The 19,148-nt window shown below is 40.9% G+C and overlaps 2 protein-coding genes across 3 annotated transcripts; both read right to left on the bottom strand.

Annotated features, from left to right (window-relative positions):
* Positions 1-6,267: 6,267 nt before the first annotated feature.
* On the bottom strand, positions 6,268-10,027 carry loxl5a (lysyl oxidase-like 5a; the record flags this gene model as incomplete). Its single annotated transcript, XM_084547821.1, has 6 exons — positions 6,268-6,736; positions 6,833-6,928; positions 7,058-7,214; positions 7,424-7,561; positions 8,183-8,291; positions 9,031-10,027. The coding sequence occupies 6 exons, from the start codon at positions 10,025-10,027 to the stop codon at positions 6,617-6,619; spliced, it is 1,617 nt and encodes a 538-aa protein (XP_084403947.1). The 3' UTR covers positions 6,268-6,616.
* Positions 10,028-15,540: 5,513 nt separating this feature from the next.
* On the bottom strand, positions 15,541-19,148 carry mibp (muscle-specific beta 1 integrin binding protein). Of its 2 annotated transcripts, XM_084548033.1 has the most exons (8): positions 18,935-19,148; positions 18,169-18,259; positions 17,580-17,628; positions 17,163-17,337; positions 16,492-16,563; positions 16,213-16,319; positions 16,022-16,107; positions 15,541-15,836 (listed from the first exon to the last, which is right to left on the bottom strand). In XM_084548033.1, the coding sequence occupies exons 1-7, from the start codon at positions 18,958-18,960 to the stop codon at positions 16,022-16,024; spliced, it is 606 nt and encodes a 201-aa protein (XP_084404159.1). In that variant the 5' UTR covers positions 18,961-19,148; the 3' UTR covers positions 15,541-15,836. The 2 variants fall into 2 exon arrangements, with proteins under 2 accessions (XP_084404159.1, XP_084404160.1); XM_084548034.1 differs by lacking the exon at positions 17,580-17,628 and having other exon boundaries at positions 18,935-18,984.

Here is a 19,148-nt window from a genome sequence, read left to right as displayed (position 1 = left end):
AAAGCGCATTGAAAAGTACAAATAAAATAAGCTCAATAGTCAAAATAATGAACACATGTGTGTTTAAAAAGTTGACTACTTTAAATACTTGCGCGTAAAATGATTCATGTTAACTCTTCCATTTTTGGCCACAAGGCGTCGCCCTCGTTCAAACTTATTTTATCATGTTTGTTTTTTTTGGGTTTTTTTCTTCAATGCCTGACTGTTAAATGTACAAAAACACTCACAACGAATCGTGCAACAAAGTCTCAGTCAACACTAGTGGTGGGGGAGTGACAACCAGAGTACTGAGATACAATTCCGAGATTGTTTAGTTGATTTATTCAGATTTTATGCTGCTACATCCACTCCTCTACAGTAGCCTACATTCTGGAACGTATCTATCAGTTTTAGTTTATATTTGCTTGTTCCAGCTACTCAGCCCTAGGCAAAATTAGCCCCAACTTCACAAGTCACAACATTCAAGTAGTGCTACTTAAATCAAAGGTTTGATTTCAGTTAGGTAGCTGAAACTATCAACATAGAAGAGCCAGACGAGAATAACGTCTGAGCTCTCCTCCCTATAGGTGGTACAGAGACTCACATGAGACATTAAAGCACACACACTCAAACACACACACACACACACACACATACACCTCTGTTTGGCTTTCTTTTCTCTGTCTTACTGCCCGGCCATATAGCCCAGGATGTTTGGCCAAGGTTGTCATAATCAGGTGTAAGGGGGAGAGGGCAGAGTGCACATCTCGTCTTCCTTAAAAAATGTATGAGGAGCGTTGAGATGTCACTGACGTCTCATTATAAGAGCTCACCTCGTTCAGTCATTCCTCACTGCGCAGGCACTGAATGTGATAATACCCTTCATGTGGTTTTTAGCTGGAAACAGATGAATGGAGACTATTTGCAGGGAACATCATAATGTCTCTGATGTCTGAGCCTTCTTCAGAATGTGTTGAGTTTTTCTGCACACTTAGCTGTCGGTTTATATTCACTGTCTGGAGCTGAATTTCAATTGGACTATATTTATATAATCAGAGCTGGCAGTCCTTGAGGATGTTAACTGCATCAGACAAAACATCATCTGTTTAAAAGCTATGGTGTAACAGGAATACATATAGGTAGTGTGGTATAGTAAAAAGTCACAATCACATTTACACACAGTGACAATGACGATAACACACATAAGAAGACACGTTCACTTGCCTGTTTTTTTAGATACACTAGTTAAAATGAATGGCTTCTTATGTAAACAGCTGTGCACTAAATCTTAGCCTTCATGAAGGTTATGGTATGCAGCATTTGTTATAACTGAGAGAGCTGTTGATTCAACTGTGTTCTCATGTTGGTAGTACTACTGAATGGTATTGTGTTGTACCGACACGTTTCCATTATTCTGACAATCTCATTTTAGTCAGTGGGCTAGGCTAAATAACAGAAACACTTTACTTGGTTAGTTTATTTTTTCACAAGGTTTGAATTATCCTCTGCTGCTCTGTGGGCCTACAAGCCAGCAGCATTTACTTAGTTCATTTAGATTGTAGGTTTATCGTCATATCTCATGACCGTAGGTTTGTTAGGGCTTCTCAGTTGGACAGGGCTTCTAAATGTGTTTTGCCTGGTATCTTGGCACACGGGATTGTAACATCTAATCCTGTGTATTAACGAATAACAGAAACACTTTAATGTTCAATTCCATCCACCTTAACAGCACCACAAACTACATCCTCCATAATGATCATCCAGTTTAATCAATACCTTTCTGAAGCTGTTTCAAAAACTGAACACCATAACAGTCATGAAGGAGGATTTAGTCCAGGACTTTTTTGCAGATCAGTGGCAAATGCTTTTAGTTTAGTTTTAATTCTAAACTTGTTTGCTCAAATAGATCCAAATTGAATTTCAGTGGAAGAAAAACATTAATAAAAGACAGCTGAAAGGAAAATGTCTTGACCCACATACGATCTCTTTGAACACACAAGGCCGAAATCTCATTTCTGAAGTTATGATACACCGTGATTGGATTTGAAAACCCATGCCTCATCATGTTGCGAGTGTATCTTGAGTGTCTTCCTCTTATCCAATTTCTCCAAAACACCCACACATGCCTGTTCAAACACATATGGTACATGTACTTTCTCCTTTCACAGTGAAACAACATTTTGAATAATGGGACGACTTCAGCTCAGTCTCGTGTTTGCTCTTGGTCTGCAACTGTGTGTGTTTTTCATGTCTCTGGAACCATAAAACAGACATTTGGCGCGAGACAAGGCACCCTAACTTTGTGTGACACTCATGTGTAAAAACCCATAAAGCAATACGAGTATGTAGAGCAACAAAAATAACTGGAGGGTCTCAGTTGGGTAACCTGTCCGCCCTCCTCTTTCCTTACTTCACCCCTCCATCAACTCCTCTTCCTCATCCAGACCGCGCCCCTCCTCAATGCCACTTCCCAGCCCAAAAATAATACAATAACAGGATTAATAACAGCGTGCGTCCATCCAGACAGCCTGTTGAGTATTTTGATATTTACACAGGAGCTCCAGAAGGAAAAGTACCACGATGGTTGGCCACATAATCCTCTGTTTCAAACAGGAAGAGGTGCTGAATGTGTAATGGTGTGCAAATGGTCCGATTCAGAGAGTCCTTGTCCGGCTCAGGTAAACATTGTTTCCTCTTTCAGGACGTCTGACGCTCGGATGTGGAACAGGAGACAAAAATATTCAGTCATTTCCCCTCTGCTCGCACAAATAGCTCTTTGCAATGGGCAAACAATCCCCTCAAAGGTAAATACAGGCCACAGACAGAGAAACAGCACATTAGCATCAATACCAGAGTTAAATCATTTTGCTAATGATGCAGCTCATATTTATATTCACAGCAGGGAGCAGTAAAATCCACACTTCAGCATGTCAAGGGTTATATGTGTGTTGATATGCTGGAAAGCCATCAGAGGTAATTTGGCTCTTTTATTAAACAGTTGCTTTAGAGCTGAATCATCTCTGAGGTAAGGAAAGCGTTACCATCTGCTCCTCTCACCTCAAAATAAAACTGGAACATTTCTCCGTATCTGGTTGGTTGGTTGAGCCATAAGTCATTATTCATTATTGACAACACTGATTGAGTTGTTAATTCTACAGCCAATGTGCTGATGTGTCAGGTCATATCAACATAAAGCTGTTCTGATGGATGTAGTTTTAATGCTGATCTTTGCACCCTCAGCGCTGAATTAATAATTCAGTAGGTTCTTCATAGTGGGCTCATTCTGTCAAGGAAATTCTAACCAACAGACTTTTGTTTAAATTTTTCATTTTAAAAAGATCAAGGGCTGAATATGCTAGTAACAAACAAATCATGGACAAGATCTAAATCTTCCCCTTAAAGCTGCAACGGTCAGTGTTCTGAGTTTAACAGTGAATTTAGAGTTTTTAGATGAAAAGCTAACGGAATAAAAGCCACAGATAAAAAAAACACAAAAATGGGACTACTGATGTGTTATGGCCTTGTGACTGGTGTTTTAGAGTTTTCAGCTCCTTTTTTTCTTGGTTTTCTTGACCACAAACTCTACCTTCATGAGTACCTTTTCCAGCCACAGCAGGCAGCTAAAATAAGAGACTGTATTTGCTAAAGAGACAGAAAATTGCTTCAGGAATTAGAGGCAACTAAAATAGAACCTGCGGGAAAGTGAACATTGCTTTCATAATCACTAGCTGGAAACAACACAACTCCAGGTAAACACTCTGCTATTTGCCTTGTTTTATGCTTTAAGAGCAATCTGGGATTCCTTCGACTCTTTTGCCCTCTTTAGGACCAACAGCAATGTTTCTGGGCCTCCAGAGCAGCATATACACTGATCAGGCATGACATTATGACCACCTTCCTAATATTGTGTAGGTATTGTGCCTCCAAATCAGTTGTGACTCATCAGAGAATGGACATGGGCCTTCTGAGGGTGTCCTGTGGTGTCTGGCAACACAATGTTGTTAGTGGGGGTCTGTGGGTCCTATAGGTTGAGGGGAGGGGCCTCTGTGGATCATCCCACAGATACTTGATCAGTTTGGGATGTAGTGAATCTGGAGGACAGGTCAACACCTTGTGCTGTTCTTCGTGATTTTTTTAGTTGTTCCTAAAGCGTTTTTGTGTGTGTGTGCCTGTGTCAGGCTGCATCCTGCTGGGGATGGCTGCTGTCATCAAGGAGTGTCATTGCTATGGGGTGGGGGTGCCTGGTCTGGTCTAGGTGGGTGCTACATGTCTAAGTAACATCCACATGAATGCCAGGTCCAAACGTTTCCCAGCAGAACATTGTATTGTCACATGATGGTCAATGTTATATGATGGTCAAGGATGTAGTTGAAGTGAAGAACTTCTACAACAGATTCCACTGACTGAGATCTTTGCTTGACAAATGTGACATGCTAGCAGGATTTCCTGGCTCTTTCGTTGTATTTACTACCATTTACCTGCAAGCAATCAACGTCCCTCAAACATCATTAGTCATTTCGACTCAGACATCAATGGAAACCAGAAAGCTTCTAAATCTTGTCCGTTGCCTTCATATTCAAATATTCACATGCAAATATCTGTTTATAGACATAAGTGTGACATCTTTATTTAGTGGAGTGGTTAATACGTGTTTGAGCCTTTCTGGAAATAATAATAGAGTATGGACTGGTGGTTGTTCAGTGTGTATAAGGAATAAACTGACTCCCATCAAGTCTAGCCTCTTGGCTCTGACATTTGTTGACCAGGAGTCTCAGACAGTTAGTCCTTTGGGCACGGCCTCACAGACGGTCAGCCCACGATAAGAATGGTTCTGTGGCGGAGACGCTGATGTCAGCAGTTTGCTGTTGGATTTTCCTGGCCGTCAGTGGATCTGTGGAATTTCTCTCCTCCTTGCCATCTCCAGCACGGCCGACTCTGCTGCTCAGCCCATCCTACACGGCTGGCGGCCTAAGCTTGTCAACCTGCCCTGAGCAAACAGCACCTGGAGCGGCGGAGGAGGATCTGCCCTGACCCTCACGTCACATCAGTGAGGTGTGTTTATAAAACATATGGTGCAGGCGCTGAGATTTTCTTCTTATCTCTGATATGTTTCAGAGATTATCGGTGGATGCATCAGAAATTTCTAAAACATCCAATGAAAATTTGGAGTGCTTTGCATAGCGTACAAATAAACGGAGATAGCCTCATCAACACTCAAGGTGGAAAACAGAGGGAGAGGGGAAGTTGTAACTGGTTGTGACTCAATTTTGCAATAAGACAATCTGAAAAAGTCAGTGAGTGAGACTAGCAGCTCCAGAGAAATGGAGAAGATACACTCCATGTATCAGCCTCCACCTGTCAGCGTATCCCTCTTATAAGCATCCTGAAACATGTTCCTTACTCATCAAGGCTTTGCAAGGAAGCAGCCAAGCGTTCCACTTGGCAAAAAAACACAAAGATGTTTCTGTTGAAGTACAAGTCACTGCTGCTTTAAAGCTTATTTTACTCAGTTGTTCACACTGATTATCTTAAAGGAAATGTGGCACTGTAACAGCAAAGAACTTAAAAACCTCTTCCCTCTCTGCTAGGTTTAACATTGGATTTATGTTGGATGCCAAAAAGAAGCATTGAAAAGGAGCAGAAAGGAAGACTTGTCTGTGATTATTTATACACTTCCAGACAGTGATCCCTGTTAAATCTAATGACGGCGTGTAAATAGATGTCCCCAGACGCCGCACATACCACGTGAATAAATGTTTTCCAGACCACTCATATGCAACATGTGAAAACAGGCTCATTGTGTCATGATGTTTTTTTCGCTGTCATTTCCGAGACATTAACGTGTAATGTATTAATGGAATCCTTTCAGGTATTTCTCTGAGGTGTGTTATTTCCAAAAGCATTTAGGAAATGTGCCACTCCTCACTCAAACGGTCCTCAGCTCGTGTTAAGTGCAGTTAATGAGCAGCGGGATGATTTCATGCAGTTAAATATTTGTTCAAATTATCCCATCAGTGGTGATCATTCAGATCCATTTAAGGAGCAAGGCATCAGTCAACAGAGTTATTCATTTTCAAAAATCCAAACAAACTTTATTATAAAATATAATAAAAACTCAGAACATCTTTCAAAATCCATTTTATGTAAAGGGTTGTAAATGTGTGCACAGAGTCCTTCATGCTGCATTGAAGAGATGCATGCATGACAGTATTTGTATTTTACCCTGTGAAAGCATCCACACGCCGTTAAGGAATTTCAACACCCACATTTGTTGATCATCACTGCAGCTACTTTAACAGTGCAGTCTTGCATGGCTTAAAAATCCACTTAAAGTTAATATCCATATAAATAAGAAAATGTAAAGTCTGTCCAGCGTGGCTGCAGCATCAATATATTATAAGACATAAATACTAAGATTCACTTATATGGAAGCAAACAGTAAACAGTCAAACCTGCACTAATACAGCAGCACCTGCACATTAAGAGCAACCAAAACGTATTCAATATGTTTCTGTGTGAAGGTTAGGGTCATTAGTCAGGTCAGCTCCTGTGAAACAAAGAACAACCATCAGTGATGAGCTTTCATTTTTACTTCTGGTATCAGATATAATGAGTGAGGAGACCGTATTTCAAGAACTTACACAAAGATCCTACAATTCCTCGCCTGCACGTAGCTTCCTGTGTATCTGATGTCACACCTCACCTCATTGTTGGAGAAATCAGATTCCTGGACGAGCTGAGAGGGGTTTACTGTCACCTGGAAAAACAGCCAAAACAGTGAGCTGTGAGTGTTTAGTGTGACTCCAGGAAGATGAACTGTGCAGAACTTAATTTGTCAGTTCTCCAGTCCCACCTTCAGTATATAGTTTCCAGGCGGCACGTCAGTGATGTCAATCCACTGGCAGTCGATGTTGGCATGATATGTGTCATAGCAACCAGGACCAAGGCCCTGAAGAATAAAGAAAAAAAAAGAAAACTTTTCTAGTCTATGTATACTATTTGCGAATGGGATTAAAATACAAAATAAATCTGCAACCACGAGATTATAGATCAATTAATGAATGAATGAAAGACTGACTTGTGTGTGAGTGGTGCAGGCAAAGCGTCGCCGTACTCCTGGGTCACACGATGTGTCCTCCAGACAGAAACTGGCTTTGTGTCCCTCAGCAACCTTGTGTCCAGTGGAGACATCCAGCAGGTCATAGTTACTAAAGGCCTCCATACTGTGGTAATGCCTGGAGAGAGACAGACCCAAAGGAAAGCTTTAATGCCAACATGTAGTGGAGACCATCATTTCTGTTGTTGACATGTATGCTTTTATGGCCAAAACAGGTTAGGTTCCTGCTTTAAAGACATTTTTCACTGTTTCACCAGGTAGGTCTTAACACATCATTGATCAGGCACTCTCTCAGGTGTACTTATATTGTACATATCGGGAGCTCACTGATGACAGCTGTGCCATTCCCACTCGTGTCTGGGTTTCACTGGGAGGAAGTCTGCCGTTCCCTGGTTCTTCACTCTCTGTGGGAACCGCAGCAGAACTCTGTACTCAAGGTCACTCACACTCGGACGATACGCAGACCTGAAGGAAAAAGAAATGGCAAAGGAGCAGTCTTTAGTATCTTCACTGTAAGCTGACATGACAACTCAAATCATTTTAGTAGTTCTACTCTACTACCTTCTTTCTGTTTTTGCATCACATTATTCTCTACCCAGACTTTTCTGGACTGGTGTAGTTGAACAGTGATTTACTGCTGAGGTGGTTTCCAGTCGTGCTTCAGTAGCTTTTGAATTCACCTCAGAAATCCTTTGCCTTTCATTTCAGGGTTTATTTTACTTGGCAAAGTGGTTGCTCAGATCAGAGGAGAGAATCTCTGGCAGATGCCAGGTTTGTGTCCAGTCGATCTGTCACTCAGCTGTGACATCCAAATGGGACAAAGTCCAACACACATCCTCAGGTTGAAGCCTCAAAGGAATCCTAATGGTTATTTTTATTTTTTTATTTTTTTATTCCTAATTTATACATAAATAACATGAGGATTGTTGTGTCTGAAACTATGGTGTACATTTTATCAGACAGTGGGGAGCATCCTCATAACAAAACGTCAGCTTAGATTAGTCTGTCTTGTCCTATGTCTTCAATTAATTGCTCTGGACATGACTGACACATTAATTCAAGGTAGTGTCAAATAAAGCAGCATACCTGGAAAGGCAGTTCTCTTCAGCAGCACAGCGAAGTGCATACATCTGCACTTTCTGGATGTAAGAGGCTGCTTGGATGTAATAAGGGTCAGGAACCAAGTCTGGAAGTCCTGCAGAAGAAATTAACAGTCCAAAACTTCAAATGAATGCAAAAAAACGGGGCATCAACTTTGCAAGTCTTTTGGTTTATGCATTAAAAGTGTCCAAGAAGCTTTGGGCATTAAACAGGATTATTTTGTACAATCAGCAGCGACGCATGTGACGATTAGTACGGACGTATTGTGAATCACCATTAACAGACTCAAAACAAACCTACAGGGAAGCAATCAATCGATCTAATGTTTCTGATGTGAAAATATTGATTGTAAGACATATAATAAGTACTCAAACAACTGGTTAACCTTGTGTGAAATAAGTAATTTCGCATTTGGCATCATATACTTTACAAACATAATCTACCTACTGGAGCAGAATGATGAATCAAGAACTTTGGACGCTGCCATAACTTAGAGGGGTAATTTCACTGCTGGCTAACGAGTAATGACTCTCTTAAAGTCTATCAATCAACCATTTAATTAGAATTTTGCTTAGAGGCTCTCATGCTGGAGACATTAGCTTTGTTATAAGGAGGCATTAATTCTGACTCTCATTAAAAATGCATTAAAAATGTGCATTAGAAACAAATGGGATTCAAATTTTGAACATGAAAATATGGGTGGAGAATCTGTGGCTCAGCATCCATTCTGTGCTTCGCCAAGGATGAGTTGTGATTGTTAGTGGAGTTGATCATTCATATGGTTTTATGGTGTTATCGTTTTGTGTCATATCCTACCTACTACTTTGCCTTACCATTGTGGAAGAATCTGGTGCCATAGCCAGCTCCTGTTGGAGGACGCGCAGTGACTCTGTTTCTACGGTCAGGTGGGTAAATATTATAGAAAACTGAATTCCTGTGATGAATACTGTGTGGATCTCTGGGGTCACTCGCGTCCGTGGCGCGTGGTGTATCCGGCCTTCTACGAGGAAAATGTATTTCTACGGCGTTACTGGACAACGCTGTGGGAGAAACGTTTGACTCTGGTGTGATTCTGTTCAGAGAGTGCGCTCTGTGTACAGCGTGGCCACCCCTGGAGTCTTCTAAACTGGTCTGCTGAAGGATACGACGCGTATTCCCACTATCCTCAGCCGTGGTGACCCGTATAGATGCGGAGGGGGACCGTGCAATGGAATCCGAGCTCTCAGATCTAATGTGCGTAAAGCTCGGTGACCTTATCGTTGACGCGTTGACCTGTTGCGCACCGGAGTCATCACCAGGTGTACTCCGGCCTCCACGAGGGACACCGCTGCCCGAGAACTCTTGGACGGCGGCGAAAGCGGCTGCACTGCCGTTAGGCGATGCCTGGTGTGAACTGTGTCCCATCGCCTCTCTGGATGCGCCGCGATGCAGTGGGGACTGACTGTGTCTTCCAGGATGACCTGAGGCGAGTAGATAATTGCCAGAGTCCACCCCAAGAACCGATGCATCCATTTGAACGTGGTTGTTTTGCTGAGAGTGAACCCCGGTTATGCCTTGGAGCTCCGCAGATCTGGTTCTGGTGAGCGCAACAGGAGGGTTAACTTGGTTAGAATTATTTTTTGTTGTCAATAAGAGCTGCGTGCGTCTCCTAGTCTGCGCAGGTAAACGATACTGAGTCCCAGTGCTCAGTAAACTATGCACCTGACCGTTATTCTCCCACTGAATCCGGTGTCTCCACGGTCCAACACGTGCGCGTAAATGATGCTGACCGGTGCCCAAACACACCAGAACGTCAAGCAGAGAAATCATCACAAACACAAACTTCTCCATGGTGCAGTGTGATGGTGTCTCTAGCTGGAGAGCTCCAAAACTGGAAGATTAACGACAAACATTTGAGTGTGACATGGATGGTGAGGAGGTGTTTTGAATACTCCGTCATGCCGTTGCGCACAGCATCACCGCCGAGAGGGTTTGGTTTGAGAGTTTTTTTTTTTTTTTTTAGCATCTGTGACGCGAGTAACAACTGCCTTCACCCATCCATGCACACTGACTTCTGCACCCACTCTCCCGTGTGTCAGATTAAACATGCCAGCACAATTAATATGACGCTGATCCAAATGAGAAATTGCTATCAAGGTGGAAAAATTGTAGAAATCTATTCACATTCAACAACTATTGCCCAAATACTCTGAATATTTACTAGGCTGGATCTAAAATCAATTAAGAAAGCTACAGATTTATGAACTATGACTAGGTGATCATAAAATCCACACACTGAGGCCGAGTCGACCTCTTCACCACATGATGGCAGTGGGTCCTCACGGATAGCCAGGACTTTGTGCGTCTCTTGTGCATTGCTCGTGTCAAGACAGACCTGTTGCTTTAAATGTCAATGAAGGTAAAGGCTTAAACGACTAGAAAGGTTCTTCCAGTCGTTCCATCCTCTGAACTACTTAGCTGTAGTTAGCTGGATTTTAGAATTAGAGGATTTTGTATTTCATATTCTGTGTGCGTCACGTTATATCATCCATTTTACTGCGAAACGACCTAGTCACGATAGAACATGCATTTGAAGAGTGTGTGCAGCACCTTCAGTGTGACTGTGTGCTCGCCTCACAACTTCTGCACACTTGAAAAAAGAGCAACATGAATATATTGCATGGATGAATAATCCTGGGTTGTTTGATTATGTTCTATCACAAGATAACTTTAAAATGCCTTTCAAGGCCTCATCTGTTGTCACATTAGTATTAGCTAAAAGCACAGGCAACTCCATTCAACAGTGAACCTTCGGGCTTTAGTAATGCATCACCCTGCCTCCATTTCCACATGATGAATATGCGCAGTACTGTGGGTGAGCCATTCTCACCTTTGCCTTTGTTTTTTTCCCTTTCATCCTGCTGAGACGTGCAGACAGACAGGTAGTCCGCCGCCCTGAGGGCATGGTGACGAAATCAACCAGCAGACTGAGGATTAGAAGAGGTCAAAGTGTATAAAAGCTCTTGTATGTGCTCCAGCCCCCCCTTTAAATATACCCACACACCCTGGCAGGCACTCCGAGCCTTTCAGCAATCTGTGTGAGTGTGTGAGTGTGAGATACAGAAGTAGGGAGTGTGTGAATGTGTATGTAGGTAAGTTGTGGGACATGATCGTTGGGTACACGTAGTTGGCTCAGGCAGGCTGTGACCGGATGAATGTCATTCCTCCAGTGCGTCAGGACACTCTCTCCATGTGTGACACACTCCTCTTCCGTCTCTAATTCGCTGACTTGACTCAAACGCACACCTCCTCTGACTTTAGCTTTCCACATGTGGCACCTGACACCATCAATGGAGACTGGCTTTAGTTTCCTGGAGGCAGGGAAATGAAGGAAAAGCCCTATTAGGAAATATATGTCATGCAATCGTATTCTAGAAAGTATAAAAGTAGTTTAATCTAATTAAATAATTTAATTGTACTTTGTCTCTCTACTCCAGTATCTCTTTATGTTACTGTTATACTTATTCCTAACTATAACTTAATTTGAAATAATAATAATTCAAATTTTGCACATAAAACATGTTTGTAAAAATACAATTATTTTAGATGGTACCCAAAAAATGTAATTGTGATTCTGTCTGTAACAAAGGTTGAAATGTAACTGAATAAATGTAGAGTAAATGTAGTGAAGTATTAAGAAGGGAAAAAAAATATGAGGAAAAAAATAGTGACACAAATATATGTTTATATGCCTCAAAAATGTACTTCAAGTCTTAAATGTACTAACTTACCAAAGTCAGCTTAATTGTAAATACTACTATATGTAGTGGGCATACAGCAGACTGAGATTACATTTCTCAGACCTACATTGAAAGCCAACAAGGAAAACAAGATATAAACTATAGTATATATGAAAGGTAAAAAAAAATTACCAGTATGCACAAACAAGGACAACAAGGCATTATGCAGGTTAAAATATATTTAGTGTAAGGTAGTGTGAAACAGAGCAGCAGCTGGAGACCTGTGTGTAAAGTGGATGGTGCTATTTGTGCACCACTGTTAAGAGTGTCAGATTAATTTGATTGATAAAGATTATGTGTTATTATTTTATGTTTTGAGCCACTACATACAGATAAAGGCAGTTTAATCCACAACGATATATTATTGTATATAAAATGTTAATCCGTAATGTGTCTAGTAACTGTACTTAGATTCCACCACTGACTCTGAATGTGTGGATGGTAACCAGCACTTTACAACAGTGTGTTTTTCCAAGTCGGTAATAAATATCAGTGTCCTGTGATGCACATTGAGAACATGCTGGGGAATCTGATATAAAGGTCAGACTCAGCCACTACTCACTCACCCAAACATACATTTAACATATGTACATTTAAGTTTAAAGTCAAAATAGGTCCAGATTTCACAATTTGGAGTTGAACATTTATTCTTGAAAAAAAGCAATAAAACCTGAAAAAATTATTAAACAATCTCACAGAAAGACTGGCTTGTTGTTCCCAAAGCTTTCAGCCTCTTCAGCAGAATCGAGGTGTGGTTGAATGCTTCAGAAACAAGTTGCACTTCGTTTTTTTTAACAGTGTTATTGACGGCAAAGTACTGATATACCTTGTGAAAGAAGCCCAACAGAGCATCCTGTACCAAAGGGCATTCAAAACAGATATGCTCTATATAAAAACATTAAATGGATTACCTCTACGCTGCAATGTTCTGCATGTGAGTACAAATGTGAACACTGTGAGAACCAGCTAAGCACTAAGGTTGTTAAAATAAAAAATAGCCATCCTCAGTGTTGCAGCGTGCTCCTGGGCAGGATGTCCCCGACGTTAAATGACTTTAAAAAGGCCCACTATGCTGATGAATGTGCTTCAGTCACGTGATCTGACCTAGCCGCGGAGTAATGAGGTCAGGTTTGTCCAGGAAAATGTCTAGACTAGATTTGTTTTCACTGTAAAGCAGCAGCTTGAGATAATGCAGCCAGTGTTTCACACCCGCCCGTGTGTGGGGTGCACAGGTGGACGTGGGTACGTACATGTTTTGACGACATATACGAGCACCAATAAGAGACAAACAATGTCAAATACCTCGTGACCTCAGTGTTTTCTCTGGTTTGTCCTCGGTGGACAGATCCACCTGGGTGCATGCTGTCTCAGTCATCACACATACTGCTGTCATTTTTAGCACAGGGAGTCCAGGCCAGCGTGGTTCAGTCGACGACCACCTGTTAGAGCGTCAAAACGATCACCTTGTCACCCCGTTTCCACATGACACACACTTGACAGATTACATGAAGCTACAGCTGATGTCACAAGGAAATAAAAGAATGGCTGTTACTGTACGTGTCAACAAATGGGTGGGTATTTGCGTCATTAAAAAAACTCTTCACGTGTGCACGGCTGCATGAGGATTACTGCCGGATACATGGGAAAATGAAATACAGTGTTGTTTTAATTTAATCGCAGAATCAAATTAGCTGTGTTGTCATTGCTAGAGATTCCATTCAAGTTTCGCCCAGACATACAAATGCTCTTTCAAGTATCAATGGACTACTGTCCTATGTGGAAATGAGGATGCTTAAAATACAAGCACCTACCTGACCCTTTCTATATCTAGCTGTATTATGATAAGCTCAAATTCACCCCAACTCCTCTGGGACAAGATGAGGTATTCCTTTAGGGGAGACGGGAAATTATTGTAGCCTATTTATACATGTTGAAACATAGGTGATAACAGCACGTGCCTTGGGCCTCCTGCGCTGTAAATCCGGTGCTAATGGCCTAAATCTTGTGGTTAGTCAGTGACCTACTCAGGCATCTACTTGAGGCAAGATATAAGAGCTATTTCAGAGCTGCACTGAATGGACAGATATATGTGTCTGATTATAAATAAAGTTTTCAGGCTATGACTTGTGGTGAGATATTTCGTTTCCTACCCATTATGTTTAGTTGCAGCTAGATCTGAGCCACGTGGAATCCTTACTGAATTTGTACTTGATAAAAAGAGGCGTTGGCCCTCGTCTTCGTCTGTGACTAGCAAACTTTTTGGCTTTTGAGCCTTCTCCTCAAAGCTTTCATTGGTGTTCGCTAAACTAAACACCCACTTAGGGGCTGCTGTAGAGGAATCATAGTAACACATTTGGGATAAAAACGGTTTGTTTCAGTGATCACATAAATTCATATGTGATCACATACCATGTGGAGCATAGTTCAAAAATGGTCTCCTCCAATCAGCAATACCTCATTGTGATCAACCCTGGCTTCAGTTCTGGCCTCAAACAAGGATGATGGCAAGTGGACAAAAGTGGACAGGGCCTCCAAATGTGTTTTGCCTGGGATTTTGGCACAAGGGATTGTAACATCTAATCCTGTGTATTAATGAATGTGTAAATTGCTGGTGATTCCTAATGGGGAATTACTGGATTTCTCTTTGAATCTTTTTATAAGATCTTTATAAATCATATCATTTGACATTATAGGACTGAAATTTAGTATCTCTTCATCTTGTACTGAAAACACTTTACAGTGTTTCTCATATGCCCAACAATGGCAAAAGCTGCCACGCACAACCTCGCCTGCCATTGGGTTCAGTGTCTTGCCTGCGTGGACTGCGTGTGATCAGTGGACAACCAGTCTACCACTTGAGCTACAGAAAGCCAGGTCTTAGGCAGCCTAAGATTAGAACAGATCTAACTGAATGCATGATTATAGTTAGGATTGCTATAATGTTGTATTAACACAGAAGACTATATTTGATGTGGTAAAGCTGATTTATTAATACACAAAAACACAGGACGATAAACCTTCAAACTCAGCCAAAGAAATAAAAAAAGGCTACCAAAGCCAAGACTAAATCCTCCTTCATCCAGTCTCTATAACTATCTGCCATTCTGTAGCAGTCGTGTGTTTAGAAAAAATAGCTCCAGTACTGTAAACAGATCTACTACATGGTCAAAGGAGATTGAATACACTACTTCTGCTGCTTAATCAGTTTGCTTTCTATACTAAAATCGAACAAATTCATAACATCAGAACAGCTAATCTCTTTAACACATATCCCTGGGCCACTTATTTAAACAAGCAAGACACACTCTGGTTTATTTATGAATTCTAGTCCAGTAATTTTAGATGCATCTCTATTCGAGGATGCCAAATCCATACCGAAAAATGCTCTGAAACCAAACGGTCTATCAGGATACAATCCAATAAGCATTAAGTGTCTTTGCAGGCTCAATAAAGCTTAAAGTGGTTGTCAGTATATAAGACTAAAGGTAAAGTGGAGAGCTTTGTATATGGGTACAAAAGGTTGGCTGTAGACATTCAGCATTGTGACAAAAACACCACAACATGTTTGATGTTCTGTATATCAAAATCAACTAATGCATTTATTTGCAGGAGAATGCAACTGGTAGGCAAATGGTCCAATACAATCCACAGGTTAACAGTAATGATCAGTAATCAACAATCACTTTTTGAAGAATAACTAAACTTCAATCAACTGAAGATGATACAAAGACAATGATAACTTAACATTGCTTCAATATATTTACAAAAAAAAAAAAATACAACTTCAAAAACTTCATAAAAAAAATGAATCCCTGGAACTATTTACAATTTCTGTACAGGTATGGAGAGGAGTCTTCCTGCTGCAAGGAAAAGAGAAAAATGCTGTCAGACAAGTTTGGAAACTTTGTATAAACAACGCATTCAAAGTTCATTGATACACTGTTTAACTATAATCTTTTATTTCTGACTGCAGTGTGGATAAATGCAATGTAAATATGCAGCTTCTACCACAAATGTAAACCACAGCACACTCCCTCAGACTTACCTATAAACGATTGAGCAGGTTGTTCTGAATGTCCTCATACACCTGGTTGTAGATCTCATCTTTGGATTTCAAACCATCCAGGTATTCTACAACACACAAGAAAAAGGTAGTCAGATGTGCGATGACCCTCATTAGACTGTATGACTGCATTTCTAAAAAGTGTCTCATTTCATAAACCAGCTGCAACGTACCAATATTCAAATTGCTGTCCTCCATCTGTTTTCTGTGCTTCAGGTACATGGGCCACACATGGCCATCAAACAGGCCGGGAGGGTCTGGGACAGTGTACTGTCTGGTACTGAAAATGATACATACAAACGATAAATATGAATTTGGAAAATTTGTACTGGTCATGCAAGCATGACAGGGGAAAAGGAAATCAGTGGCCCTACAAACGTGTGTGGATACAGAGATAAAAAGCTGTGAATGTAAACCAACTATATGTTTGAATAATTGTTGTGTAAGGTCACCTTCTCCTTCTTTTGCACTCTTCATAGGGAACTGAGATGAAGTAAGACTTGTTGAAAACATCCAGCAGAGGCCTGTGGAAAGATGCAAAAGATTATGAACAAGATGGTGCACAGCAATATACCGTAGAGTTAAATAGTACAGTTATGCAACTGCTTCCTCAGCCTCTTATCTACATCTCTGCAGTGTGCCGATGTTCACAACTAGCACACAGAGTACCAGTCACTCAGAGCGAGCCCTTATCTCTAAATACAGAATGTGTAAGACTCGTCTCGCAGGGGTCCACGCACATAAGCCAATCATAAGCTTGCTAATACGATCATGTGACATGACAGTAAGGACATCACCCATTTAAGTTTGTTGTCATGAATTTCTTGGAATTCATGTGAACTTAGATGTCCGGTTCCCCTTTCCAGAGAATTCTAGGTGTATAAAGGCGTCTCGGTGATAACTTGCTTATTTTAACAAGCAGATTCAAAACGGGTATGATAAACTATACAAACGCAATGTGCTCACCACATTTTACAAATAAAACTTGTTGATCTGTAAATCAACACTACATGCCCATCCAGATCAGTTGGTCGGAACAGAACATTTTCTACAAGTACAAACACGATTCCTTCCCTGAATTAGGAACAAACAGCCTGCCAAGCAAAAATAAAAGTCATCTTACGTGTAGTTGTAAAGCAGGAAGCCCTCCACAATCAGGATGTGGATCTGCTCGTCAGGGTTCACCTCATCAGAGGCAGAAGACAGAGTTACACCATGGGACCGGGCGAACTTCACTGGGTTCTCCATCCAGCCTTTCACCGTGTTGGTCATGGCCTCCATATCCAGAGCTGTGATCACTGTGGAGCAAAATTAAAAGAAGGATGATGGAAAGAACAGATAGACGATTACACACAAGCAAAAACTGTAATGTTTTGGGAATGTGTTTGTTGTTTGCAAGTTACTGGATATTACTATAAACTAAATATATAAACTGTATTATGTGCATGTTAAATGGATATGATGTAGATGATCGTGTAGGGACAGGTATGTGAATACAGGACAAACAATGAGTCACTGGCAATCTTCAGTGAAATCTTACCATCCCATTGCCTAAAGCCGTCCTCCCCGACTTCTATCTGATCAGGTTTCTGAAATAACAGTCACCAATAAAACATTGCTGCAACCTCACAGCTCTGAACACTTGCAGATCCCACTCACATGCCAGAGAAATAAGGCCAAACGGGTGAAGAAAGGGAGGATGAAGAAAACAACACCGCAAAGGACATGCAGAAAATAAAGCAAGTGGTCTACAAAAGTATGCAGACTGGGGGAAATCTAGAGTGGTGGCACTAATAGAGAAGAAGAAACAATACAGGAATTGAACTAGTCTAGAAGAAGGTTAAGTCAAATGATTTAAAGTCTGTTAGATAGCCAGAACAATCATCTGTACGTAACTATAATAAAGAAACTCTAAGCATATAAGGGAGGGAAAACATGATGACAACCAGGCAAAGAAAGTACTCTGCATAGCCACTAGGCAAATTTCCACATCCACTGTGGAGTAAAGTGTGGGGGGTGGCAGCAACCCACTACTTTGCATCATGCAAGACTCATGCAGTGTTCAGGAAAGGGAAAACATGGCCCAACAACAACAACCTCACTACTGCTATTCTCTTGCTAACACTCACCTTGAAAAAGTCATCTTGGTGCACAACACAGCAGTTGGGCAGAGTCTTGATCAATTTATTTGTCAGAGTGGTTTTGCCACCATTGGTGACTCTGTTAACAAAAAGCGGGAAACCATAAAAAGCATGTCAACAGATAAAACAAACATAAAAACAAAAAAAAGTAAAATACTGTTGAATGTGATTAAGTTTTACTGTTAATAGTCAACAAATGATGCTGAACAAAATGAGCCATGTTTAAATAAACCAATTCAATTTAAACCAATCTATTTGCGTCATTTCCAAACTTAATGACTTTTATATACACATGAGGTTAACATTAAATAGTGGTTGTGTGTGGAGGGTACCAGTTAAAATTAAATCTCCCTCCACTTTTGAAATCTCGCGTTGAATTTTCAAAAGTCCCGCTCGATTGTTGACAACAAACCATACACGCCGGATGTGTGTTTATAACCGGTTTCTGGCGGGCAGCTGATAAAACGTACGACCAAGGATAATGAGCCTCAACCAGAAGACAAAGTTAGTCACATTTACGTAATAAAATAACTTTATCTAAATCAGTAGGTTGACTTTACTTAAGACCACGAACAATAATACGACACCGGACAAGATTATTTAGCCACATGAAGAGCAAAACTCCACCTAACTATCCGTTCTTTCATTCAATTTAAAACCGTACTATTTTACCTGTTAATAAATATACTTACATATGCAAGACGTTAGCAAACAACTAGCCGTTTAATAAAAATAAAGCACTTAACAAACTTACCCGCCTATACCAATAATGTATTTCATCTTTTCTTCTCAGTTCCGTTCAACGTCGACTGAAGAAACCGTCACGTAGAGGTTTTAATAAAAATTAAAATCCAACGAATCAAACGCTTCTAAAGTTTAAACTGTTCTCCGTTAACGTTTCTCTCTACTGCTCCATGAACTAAGCGCAGGGACTTCAGTTTATATTAGGTCTGCGTCGCTTTACGTCA

The sequence above is a fragment of the Chelon labrosus genome (genome assembly GCF_963514085.1).
Source record: "Chelon labrosus genome assembly, chromosome: 7".
NCBI classification, from domain to species: domain Eukaryota; kingdom Metazoa; phylum Chordata; class Actinopteri; order Mugiliformes; family Mugilidae; genus Chelon; species Chelon labrosus.
Note: the sequence above shows the minus strand (reverse complement) of the source record. Positions and strands in the feature narration are given on the sequence as shown.